Source organism: Perca fluviatilis, chromosome 8 (assembly GCF_010015445.1).
Source record: "Perca fluviatilis chromosome 8, GENO_Pfluv_1.0, whole genome shotgun sequence".
Classification (NCBI taxonomy): Eukaryota; Metazoa; Chordata; class Actinopteri; order Perciformes; family Percidae; genus Perca; species Perca fluviatilis.
In genome coordinates, this window is record NC_053119.1 from 23,409,795 (window position 1) to 23,422,485 (window position 12,691).

Genomic DNA, 12,691 nt, shown 5'->3' on the forward strand with positions numbered 1-12,691 from the left:
CGAATGAAGAATGTCCGAAATGAGAGCCGGGCCAGTGGCAGGCTTTAAGCCTGGCTGGCTAAAAGCACAGTGAACATCTGAGGGCTACTTATCATGCCTGCTTTCCAGAAACTACCAGCCCTCCATTCCACCTCCAATCTAGATTTGGGCTTTAACAAGAAACAGCAGCGTGAGCTGACCTCTCAGCTCATAGGTGGAGGAAATTGGAGTGGCCGAGGTCGCATTCAAACAGTGTTAATCTTGTTGTGGGGGGTGCAGTACAGTTCCTTTGAAGCTCAACAAAGCTTGTCTTGCCACGTCTGTGTCAATCAGCAGAGGGCCACTAACACAGCCGGCAGTCAGAGGCCTGGCCGGTGGGGCCCGAAGGACTTGTTCACTGCTAGTCAACACAACTGTAGAAACTTGTTAAAGGAGAAAGTGGCTTTGTTGTAATGAGGGAAGTAATACATTTCTTATTCTTAAGTAGGACATTAATAGACTCCATTTACATGCATTTATAGTGTGTAGGGGGTTTATGACATTATTTATTACCCAGAATCATTACTCAGATGTAAGCTATCATATTTTATTGAAACCTGTAAACACATAAAAGTTGATTTGCATGCAAGTAGGTTTATGGCTAAATGTTGTGGCTCTTGGATATTATAATAAAACTGTTCACAATGGTGAGTGTGTGGAAGAAATGTTACAGAGTCAGTTCAGTTCAGTTTATTTTCTGTCCCAAAAGGGCAATTAGTATGCAGCAGGAAGACATCACATGACGAATATACAACACAAAACACAACAATTAACACAAATAAAAACAGCAGCTTGAGCCTGAGTTAAAGAATAAAAATTTGCATTGGAGTGATAAGGAAAGTAAAAACAGAATTACAAGAACTCAAAACAATAAATAAAAATAAAGATAAAATAAATAAAGGGGTCATTAATATAAACAAGGGCTATCACCTCCTCTTAGTTGAGTTGAGTGCCTGAATGGAAAGAGGAATAAAAGAGTTTGTATCTCTGAGTCTCACATAACATTTGCACTGTGCTCACTCTTTCACAATATAATCCGAAAAGCTTTTTTTTTTATTCTTTTTTTAAATAAACATAAATAAATGCACATAAAATTTCCCTTTACAACATTAGATCTGTAGTTCTGCACTATAAAAGCCTGACAAATTACACCAGGCTGAACTATTGTGTAATGATGTGTGACAATAACATCTTAAACAGTCTTGGGTTCATTCAAGCAGCTTTGACTCCTTTGATGTTTTAATTTTACAGGCCTGGAGGGGCTCCATAACACATCTTATTCCCCATAAAATAGACCACAGACATCAAAGCTGAGGATTAACATCCTTCCTCTGATCACTTCTATATTTACACATGGAGAAATAAACAGGAAAAACGCACCAGACCTGGCCACATTAGCTCAGTGTTGATGGATGTATCTACTGTGAGCAGACTTGACAACTTGAATTGACAACTTAAAGGTACTCAAAGCGATGTCATGCGTTTTTTAGGCTACAAAATGTTTTGTCACATACAGCAAACATCTCGCTATCTGCGAGCTGCCGGTCCCCTAAACACACTGTAAAAAAGCGCGGTCTCTGTAGACTGCCTAGGGTCCACACACGCCAACAATTTAAGTGGTCCAACCTGGACCATGCCAACATACACAAACCGTGTTCCAGTGTTCAGCCAATAACAGATAAGAAGGATTAGGGGGATGGGGGTAATGCGCTTTAGAACAGAAGGGAGGGAACGGGATGAGGAGGAGGGAGGAGCGAGCTAGTCTTCGTTTTGTTTGAAAATACTTTGAATGTCAACAAGAAGTAACGTCACTCAACATCGCTTAGAGCACCTTTAACCAAAACAAAAGACTGCTCACGATAATAGCTGCTCAGCTTCATGCTGTAAACACCTGCATGTGTTGCATGTATGCACTTTTAGCATAAGTCAGATTCAGAGTAAATGCAACAGCTGTAATGCAGCTTAGTCCAGAAAATAGAACTGATTTGGTGCCCTGTATCATAGTTGTTTGCTTGCAATATAATTTAATAATTTACCACTCAAAACATTTTAGGTGACCTGAGGGTGATTGTGTATTATAAATGTCTGTAATAAAGTGGAACACACCACATATTACCTGGTGCTGGCAGTGTTGTTGAATATCTTCACAAATTAAAGTGCCCATATTATGCTCATTTCAGGTTCATAATTGTATTTTGAGGGACATGCAAGTAGTTCTTTTGTAGATTATGGTGAACTATTGTGTGTTGTGCTAGCAGTGTTTTGCCATTGAGAACCAGCGAGCATGCTAGCCACCTCGTAGAAAGCCGTGCTGATTTTGACCAGCTCACCCGGAGACTGAAGGCAGGACACATTCAGAAACCCTTATCTCACTTAAAACAGCATGGATGTTTTTTTCCGCAAGTTTGTATGCGTGTGGAAGCACCAGAGACACAAAATAACACCCCAAATCCCAGAAAAAGTGTTTTTTTCCATAATATGGGCACTTTAAGAAGATGTGTGCTTTCATGCTACTCCCTCTCCACTGGGACAGCTTGGGGTATCCTGGGAGTCTGAATATGTGCGCTGGCGCTTTGCATGCTGGAATATATTGTCAAGAGATGAGAGTTGAGAGTCAGGAGGGGCAGTAGGTATCATCTCCAGTTTGATTTCTGGAAAGGTCTTGTCAGGGAAGATGACCCTAAGGTGCTCTTCAAACAGCTCTTTAAGTTTCCTGGCTGCCATGGCGACCTCTGTGTCAGCCTGCCGCGCAAGTAGAAGCAAGGATGAGGGCAAAGCATTTTATTACCAGCTGTTAAGCACTGAATAATGCTGGAAAAAAATGGCTTTTTGAAAACAATTATTTCTAGAATACCTCACTGAGGACTGCTCGATTGCCAAAGACGAGCCTGATGTCTGCTACAAACTCTGCAGGGCTTTGGTAGCACAGACTCTGCTTGGCTTCCAGTCGTTTTCTCACAGCGGAAAGATCCATTGGTCCTTTTATAGTCAGCCTGTTATTAGCACGTACCTACAGTATTTAGAAAGGGAGAGATAATAATACAATAAAACTTCATGGGAAGATGTTGACGTAAAATCATGATTAATATCTCATATATACATACAAGTATTACATGTCAGCATTGTGCACAAGAGGTCAAGTATTTGTATCCCATTTTGTTACATGAAGGTTTATAATAACCAGAGGTATTTCAAGCCAAAAATGTGCACTGCAGTTCCTGATAAGTGTTAAATACACATAAATACAGTGTTGTATGTACTGTAATGTACAGTGTATAATTGTTAAAGGTAATCCACTGCAATAGCAAACAGTACAAACTCTGTGTGATAAAGACAAATCCCTTTATACTTACAGTACCTGACTGAATTGCTCTGCTTCATAATGTAACAGTATTTACTGAGAAATACTGCTTATTACACACCATTAAAATTACAGTTACAGTAACTCCATGTGACATTAATCCTGTGAACCTTTCGCCTGTCGCCAGCCAAACTTTTAGACTCACCGAGGGGGATACAGACCCTTGAAAGTCCGAACTCAGCTCGCTGCAAAACAAGTGCAGCAGCAGCCTCTCACACTTCTGCAGCGGTACAAAAAGACAATTGACTTAATACAACTAATAACCAAATACAGTTCTCCAATCCACAGTCTATTGCATCTGCTTACTTTATTTATTTCATTTGAACCTGACACAAGTTCCACATTGGTGAGGTTTGACCTCTCAGAACCGAAAATCTGACAATGATCTGCTTTGTGTCAGCCCAAATACTGCTGTTGTTAAATCACTACAAAACACTGCATTAAGCAACATATTGCTTTTAAAATATATTGCTTCACACACAATTGTGTTAAAAAAACAACACAAATTTAGATTTTCTATCATTCTTAAATGATATTCTTGTACTACATAATATAGTTATAAGAAATATGACTGTGTTCACAGTGGATACAACTACAGAGGTACAGGGGGTACAGAGGTAAGGTGGGGTGTTTACTATCCAAAATATTATTTTACTAGTACTATTTACTATAATTACTATAATTTTTTAATCTTTATTGTAACAAAATCACTGTAATAAATAAAAAGTACTGACTTGTTTGTCCAAAGGGGGAAATCCTCCTTCAGAATCTGGCTCCTTTTTTACTGATTTGGTTTCAGGTTTGCTTTCAAAATCATACTCCATCTCAGGCACTAACAGGTCACGGCAGAAAGAGCAAAACCATTCCCCGCTGAAAAGAAACAGCCCAGAGACTCAATACAAAAACCAGTAAGCAGAAAAATAAATTAACAAGTGCGTAATGCTGCTCTTATTTAAAAACCTCACACCAAAATGTGAAAACAACTTGTTTCCTTGATTCTAGTATAAACATGAAAATCAAAAGAAACAGGAGCTATGGGGTTTTCATCTGAAACCATAAACTGATTCATTTCCCCTGTCGTAGCTTGCCTGGGAGATGTGAGGAGAGTTGGAACATGGCACGAAAGGTGAAAAAGCTTGGCACACTTATGGCAGCACAGCAGCTCTCCCCCAGTCTGACACGCAGCACACAAGCCTTCATTAGAGCCTTTCAGCGGAGCTTGGTGCTGGTCTACCTGCGGTTCTCCCAGGGAACGGATGTGATTTGGAGCTTTAGTCTCACTCTGGACCCATGGACTGCTTGAGGGTTGTAAAGGGCTCTGGGGTTTGTCGTCTGTGCTTTGAAGAGGAGTCAGGACTTTGTTCCCCTCGCCTTGGCCACTGATTTGGGGTTGGTCACCTGTGCTGTCAGGGAGGCTTGCTCTATGGTTGGCTTGTACCTGAAATCCACAAAAAAAAACAGCTCCAGTATATAACCAATATGTAGTAAGTGGACACAACTTTACTCTAGAGTAATTGGCATAGTTGTGCCTGCAGGATTATTACTGACTTTGGCTTTTACCTTCAAATAAAGAGGTTTGTTTACAACCTGTCTCACTGCTTATGTTTCTTTCCCCATCTTACTTCATTGTAGCAATAGTCTCTGTGTTTTCACATCTCAATATTACTGTGGTTATGGCCAAAACTTCAAAAATATGTCCAAATTGTAATAAACTGCAAATGTCTTTTAAATTCAAACTCTGTGTTGGTTATTAAAACATCTTGCTACAGTAACAAGCTTTGCAGCTTTGCATCTACCAAAATTCAAGTCTACAGTTTATATGGTAGAGTCATTGGACTGTACTAATAACCTACTGTCTCCTTACATAGCTACTGTCATCATCAGGCTCATCTTTAATGACAATGATGGGCACTGGGGACGATCTTCGTCTTTTCTTGACAGCTGAGCCCACTGCTCCACTAGCCTGGTGTGTTTCTGGCGGTTTCCAGGTGAAAGTCCTTGGGAACAAAGCATAAACCAATTAGAATAAAGCCAAATTCACTGGAGAGACCAATGGCACAAAGAGAGTGGGATCATATTAAAGCAGTACTGTTCAGAGCTACACAACATTCAGAGGGACAGCATCTGTGCTTTTGTGAGTGTGTGTGTGTGTGTGTGTGTGTGTGTGTGTGTGTGTGTGTGTGTGTGTGTGTGTGTGTGTGTGTGTGTGTGTGTGTGTGTGTGTGTGTGTGTGTGTGTGTGTGTGCAGCTGTTTCCTTACCCTGTTTTCTCCTCCTGGGATACAGCAACGTACCCTAGAGAATTCTGCTGTCCTTGTCCTTGAGAGAGAAATAAAAATCAGTTTTCCTTTATCATGAATACAGCAATACATATAGGCTTCAAACATACAAATGGCACAGACATACAGACCATTTCTGTGGAGCAAAGAAGGTGGCAGGCTCTGGGGATAGTTTGGTTTCAGCATATATATCGGACAACCGGAATCGTTCCTCCTATTCAGATATGTAGGCTCAATCTAAACACAACATTGCATGTTGTTTACTTAATTGCAAATATAATGTGCACAAATGTAGTTTACATAAATGGATGGGGTCACTTGCCGTCTGTCCTGATTGAGGTGAACTGACGCCACCATTGATGGCCAGTGGTGTCGTATGGGTGTACAGAGGTGAAGAGGAAAATACGTCCATAGGTTTGGGTTGGTAGCTGGAGCTGCTTCCCATTCCCCTCAGAGGCTATAAGATGGAGAAACAGAAAGATGGGTAGAAATGCTGCAGTCATTTTCATCCTACATTCCTGTCATGCCATGTGATGATATAGGTGGAGAGGAAACATTGCGCTTTCATTACTCTGTTGCTGGCTGCGTGGGTCGACACCACGTGGCAATAACCAGAACAGAGAGGACTAAACTCATAACACAAAAGACTCTGACTGAGACTTATTATTGTTCAATATTAGCTTTAACCTTTCAGGTCCAGCTTCTCCTCCTACAAAATGTCAATACATGTCGATAACATCTGATCAATCCACACCTAAACTGAGTTTTTGTATGTTAAAGTCATGGAAATTGAATGTTATAAAGAAATACTTAAAATTTCAAAGGATGTTTTCAGTTGCTGTAATACTAAACACTCTTTAGAGAATGCAGCAGTCACTGTTTTTGCAAAAATCTTCCAGGTTTGATTTTAATTTATTTCACAACAGTAATAAAATCAACTTGCCTCATCATGTCAGCTTTTCTATTTATCAACGCTATGAGCAGGTTAAATTGGGATTTGTTATGTGAGGGGGACTCTGTGGTTTGATATGTATATAATTTTGTAAAAGCAAAACATTGTTTAAGCAGAATATCATAGCAATTAACATTCTGTTGTTAAACCCATTGTTCTCCCTGCCTTGCCATCCATCTATAACTCTCTGCCATCTGTGCTGTCTGTCTGATTGCTGTCTGTCTTTTTTCCGATTTATGGTGGGTGGCAGGTGGTGGCAGGTTTGAGTCCCGGACAGCCCCGGCCAAATTTAACCCCTGGCTAAAAAGTAATTCTTCAAATGAATCTGCACTTACAGCTGCACTACAACATAACAATAAAGTAGCTCTTGACAAAAATGAAAGCAGTTTTTATTACTACATTTTTAAATTATAGACTTTTCAGTTATTCTTAAATATCTTTAAGTTGATTGTACCATAGTGATGTATAAAGAAAAATAACAGCGACAGTACCCAGAACACAATATACAAACCTACTGCAGTATGACTACAGCCTGCTTTGAAAAATAGTCAGCAGTATCATTAAAGGGACACGCCACCGTTTGTTGAAATAGGGCTTATCATGGTCTCCCCTAGCTGTAGATAGGTGGGCCAACGCATTTTTTGTGCATGCATAGTTTTAGTCCGGTGCAACAACGGCAGCGCCGCCGCTAGTTAGCTTAGCGTAGTGAATGGAATCCTATGTTGCCGGTTAGCATGTTGTGAGTAAAAGTGAGCCAACAAAAGACAAAAAAACAACCTAATTACTTGCACTGAGACAAAAAATGTGTTGGCCCACCTATCTACAGCCAGGGTAGACTGTGATAAGCCCTATTTCAACAAACGGTGGCATATTCCTTTAAGTATACAGTAAAACATGCAAAATTACTGGTATATTTCTTTACTACGGATAACATTTGAGAGTTCATTATGCAGCCATAACAGCTTGTTCACATCAGTATCACACAATTTATGTGTGCACTTCACACGCCAGTATTGTCCTGTGAATGAGCCTATACTTCAGAGCTGGAACCTAAACACCCTGTGAACTAGACTAAACAACTTGGATGACGAGATGTTATCAACCCTTTCTTATGGAATCTTGGGTCCGTCCTCTGTCACATGTTGGCTCCTGTTACACTGCAGATTTAGCTGTTTTGTATTAGGATTTTGAGTCATAAGTTCTTCTAAGACTAAAACCCATCTTGACAAGGAAAGACATGAATTAGCCAGGATGTGAAGGCTGTCAGCTCTATTTAGGACAATGCCATCCACTGTCGGTGCTTGTTAAGAGGGCTTGTCAGTCAAACGGACATGAGCGACACATGCACACTAACACACAGAAATGCACACCAACCTGGGGCGTAAACCCAGTTCTCGGTAAGCTGCTAGTTGGGCTGACGTGTTTGGGAGGAGGCACCATAAACCTTGGGGGGGGGGGGGTTTTATTTTTGTAAAGGAAAATATTAAAAAGGAAGAGGGGTGGTTTGTTTTTTTAAAAAAATATTTTTATTAATGTGGGGGGGGGGGGTTTTGAGTTTAGCTTGTAGGGGTGGGGGGGGGGGGGGGGAAAAAAAAAAATATAAAAAAATTAAAGGTAAAAAAAAATAGTGGGGGGTGATTGGTCCACCTGCCTCTGGAGCTGAGCCAGAGTATTGTGGGGTGCTCCCAGGGCAAAGCTGTAGGGTGAGCCTGAGGGGCCCTGCTCAGCGTGCGAGAGCTGATGAGGGATACCCTGAAAACCACCCAGCTGGTGGCCTGGGACACTCTCCACCACTAAAGAGCCTGAGGGAACATACACACAGAGACAGGATGTGCATAACAAGTAGGGATACGGAATACACAGTAGGTTACAGACAAAACTTCTGCAGAGAACTGTGGGAAAGAGAAAGTGTGGGCAGTAGTGCAGTAGAAAGTTTGGGAAAGTGTTGTAAAGAAATATTGAAAAATGCCCCTCACGCGTTCCTAGAGACCCATGTGATGTTTTTAAATGGCCTGATTTGACAGAGATATTTAATTTACAGTAATCAGTAACAAACAAAAGCAAATTCTCACTATGAAAAGGCTGGAACCAAGAAAACATCTTCTGGTGCGCTGTCTAGGCACACAGCACGTGTAATGTTCACTATTCCATGTTGATGTTATCCAAGTCAAATACAAGTAAAAACTGTTTCAAGACTAAAAGAAATCCATTCTCTGTATCAGAAATATTTGTTCATGTCTTACCCAGATCAACATTTGAAGCCCAATAAGAGGATTGACTCTGGAAGCGTATAGTGCTCTGTGGTATGAACGAGGTACTACATTTTGCCCGCAGGAGGTTTCCAATCTGAAACAGAATCTGCAACAGATGGGATGTCATTAATAATTTTTAAAGGAGGAATTGTGTGTATGTTACAAAAGGCATATGCTCCCACTTCATCACATCCAAGACACAACCATGCATCTAACCGGCTTTCAAAGCTGAGCTGAGTTTCATGTTGAAAAAACAAGACTATGATGTGATAGTGAATGAATGATCAGACAAGCCATACCAAACGTTTACAGTATAAGAGGGCTGTGCCCCCATTCCTGGCTGTGGCCCATTTGGTGAAGTTGATGACATGATCCAGGTGTCTGGACAGATAGCCAATGTCCTCGTGCTGTTTTCGCAGGACAATCTCATGATCCTTTGTTACAGCCTGGAAAACATGAATAAGTAATCATCTGCAGTGTTCAAACAGCTTGAGGGAATGCACTCTGGGCCTCAGGGTAAGACAGTCAACTGAGTTTACATGCAAGTAATGTTCTTCTGGAAACAACACCACAGCAAGCTACAGGTCTAGAGCATGCAACTAATAAACAGCATTGTTTTGTAAAAGCGTTTGTCTTACCTCAAGCTGATTAACTAGCATCTTGCCCTTTTTGTTAATCTCGAGAATCAAACTGCAGATGGATTTCTTTATTTCATTATGTACAGACGTACGGTTCTGATCAACCTGAAGAAGTCTGAAAAGCATGCATTACAACTATGAATAGGTATTCAAATTTGACAAATGATATGCAAAATCAAACATTAACAATTAACAATTAACAATAAGTATTTCAAATCACATTTTGGAGACATCTCATCATTACTGGCATTCTTTTATCCTTAAACAGGTTTTATTGTTCATGAGATTTGGAGGCCATTGTGAATGTAAAAATGTAAACAGTTCTATAAACTATGAGTGTGTTCAACCTTTTGGATGGATACACTTTGCGTACTTGATATGTGTAATCATGTGGTGTGGGGAAATATACACACCCATTGTTTATGGAGTTTGATATGTCTTCAATCAGTTTCTTTTTCTCCTGCAGCTGATGGGTCATGCTCTCCATGTGCCGTTTGTGGTTTTTATAAGCATCTTCAAGGAACTGGTAACTACTCCAGAAGGAAGAAAAGAAGGCAATTTCCAAAATAAACATTCTCAACTGGGTGATACGGATGAAAGGATGTACAGCAGCACTCCTAAAACTATTCAGTAAAACTTCTGCAGAGTGTACAATAACAGTATGGTTTTAGTATCAATATATGGCTTTTTTTTATGCAAACTCAAATGTCAGATAGTAAATGCATGTTAATCACATTAAATGGCACTTTATTGTTAAGTGTAATGTCAAACCAAACTGAAATGTATACATAGGTGTATGAACCTTTATATAATATAATTATATTATGTTATATTGTAAATTGTGACTGTACTTGTGGTCCTTATGCTTGACTAGTTGGCAGTCACGACAGGTTAGCAGGTCACAGGTCTCACAGAACAGCTTCAGTGGCTCTTGTTTGTGGATGTCACAGAACATCGGCCTCTGAGTAGACATACCATGGACCTCTGAAAAAAACAATCATGTGGCCCTTCAGTCTGGGTAATTGGCAAGTCAAACATTTGACATCCTTTATAAAAAAGCATTTGACCTTTGCTTCTTTTCAAAGTGCACATCTAAATCTTTTAATTGAATTTGAATTCTGCTGCACTTAATGAGAAATGTCTTTCATTACTTAACCAAGGTTTAAATTGCTACCAGTTCCACAAAATTGCTTTCAAATGGGGTTCAATGATCGCTTGCTGTGTAAAATGTATAATTATCATTTGGGCCATTAAATACTCTGGCAGATAAGCTCAAAGATTATTTCGAACAATATCAGCATTAGTCAAGAGTGTAAGAATGTAAAATATTGCTGTAATACCAAGTGCCAATGTTTCACAGGTGATTTCATGTTTGACATTGTATGTCAGATAATGTTATACGGACTACCCTATAAAAAGAAACAACATTTGATTTTGATGTATTAACCCCATTGAATTATTTGTTTTATTGTTTTTTATTTAAAGAGAGGGGTATGACATGCAACAAAAGCCCAAAGGCCAGAGTCAATTAAGGCTATATGGCATGAGCTATAACCACTAGGCTACCAAGGCCCTCCTGTTATAAGATCTATACTGAACCCAGATGAAAGTGTGACATCTGCAGCACTCATCCCATAATAGCTTTCTATTGTCATGGAAACACCACAAGTACATGTATTTCACAGAAGAAAACAACAAGATAAGGACACTGGTTAGAATACCTTTTGATACTTCTGCCTTCTGTCTGATGGCGTGGTCTTTGGTAAATTTGACTCTTTGGTGGGCCTCCACACATGTGGCACAGAGGTACTCAACACAGTCCACACAAAACCCGGCAGCTTCAGTGCTGTCATCACAGGTCATACAGAGCTACAGGTAGATGAGACAAGCATCAGAGGCCGATACATTTTAGGTGGGCAGGTAACAAGGTGTGGGAGAGATGCTGGGCCTTGTTTGATCAAGCAAATTAAATTAGATTAACTGGCAAAAAGGGTGTCAGAGTGGACAAAAGACATATCCAAGTAATTGACACACCTCAAGTATAGGCTACCTCCATTTTTGCAGTTCAGCCCTCAAGGCACATGCCATTGCTTATCATGTAGGAATAGTATAGCCATGACCATACAAACCAGTAACAAGGCTGCCCCCATATGGTAAAGCATTGTGTCACTGACCTGGACCTGCCTCTCCACTGTGCTGCTGGGAGCCTCAACTGAGTCCTTCACAAAGGCGTTTTCCATCACATCTACCTCCATACACTCCTGCCTGCACACCGGACAGCGGATCACATTCACTGGAACCAAACAGGATCACACACGTTGGTCTAAATCAGTCAAATTGGAAATGGATGTGCTTTTTGATAAAATAACTGACACATGGCAACAAAATATGTATCAGTCAAAAGGCAGTCCATGTGTGTAAAATCAAATGTTTTACACACACTTAAACACAACAGCCTTACAGAGCCACAATGAATTGTCACGTCCTTGCATGCAGGGAAAGTGATGCCCTAATTGATCCATGATCATTGTTTGTAAACAAACTGACTCACGTGGTTTGGTCGCGCCGTCAACCTGGGAGTTTGGTGGCTCTGCCATGGCCAAATTCCTCGAGGGCGAAGGCAAACATTTCTTGCAAAAAGAGTGCAAACACGGCAGAAGTTTGGGCTCTCGACTGTGAAAGTTCAAATGGCAAACAGGGCAAGTGTCCAGGTAATTTTGTCCGGTTGCATCGGACTTTCCCTCTTGCACTTGCTTGCTCTCAGCTTCGTTCTCAACGACAACGGCAGCAGCATCCCTCCTCTCCTGTGTTTCTGTGTGCCCATCCATTTTTGCTGCACTTTTAGCCTTCAAGGCTGGATCTCTCTGTGTATACGATATGCACCCACACAGGTGAGCAGACCAGACCAGGCTCAAGAGTCATTTTCCTAAGACAAGACTAAGCGCATATTCTCACACCTGCATGTTCCTTCTCACTCGCCAGTTTTTTTTTTTTAAACACAGCGATGTTGATATAAAAAAAAATTCTGCTGATATGTTACCTTTTCGTAAAACGACAATGTATCGACTGGAGCACAAACCTGTAGCACGAAAGATAAAAAATGGACTACAATACCTCCGCGTAGGGGTGTAGTGGCGCAGATGTTGTGAGATAGGATGTGTTGCTCAAATTGCACCGCACGCGCTCGTTGCG

At 40.6% G+C, this 12,691-nt stretch overlaps 1 protein-coding gene across 1 annotated transcript; it reads right to left on the minus strand.

The window, feature by feature from the left end:
* Positions 1–1,715: 1,715 nt before the first annotated feature.
* Positions 1,716–12,663, minus strand: LOC120564579 (E3 ubiquitin-protein ligase TRIM33-like). Its single transcript, XM_039809707.1, is given in 18 exon segments — positions 1,716–2,760; positions 2,873–3,028; positions 3,525–3,599; positions 4,114–4,249; positions 4,468–4,817; positions 5,244–5,376; positions 5,640–5,697; positions 5,789–5,894; positions 5,980–6,114; positions 7,984–8,411; positions 8,853–8,967; positions 9,161–9,307; positions 9,500–9,614; positions 9,913–10,029; positions 10,351–10,483; positions 11,221–11,368; positions 11,674–11,792; positions 12,051–12,663. Coding segments are annotated over 18 exon segments (2,985 nt in total). The 5' UTR covers positions 12,328–12,663; the 3' UTR covers positions 1,716–2,523.
* Between the last annotated feature and the right edge of the window lie 28 nt (positions 12,664–12,691).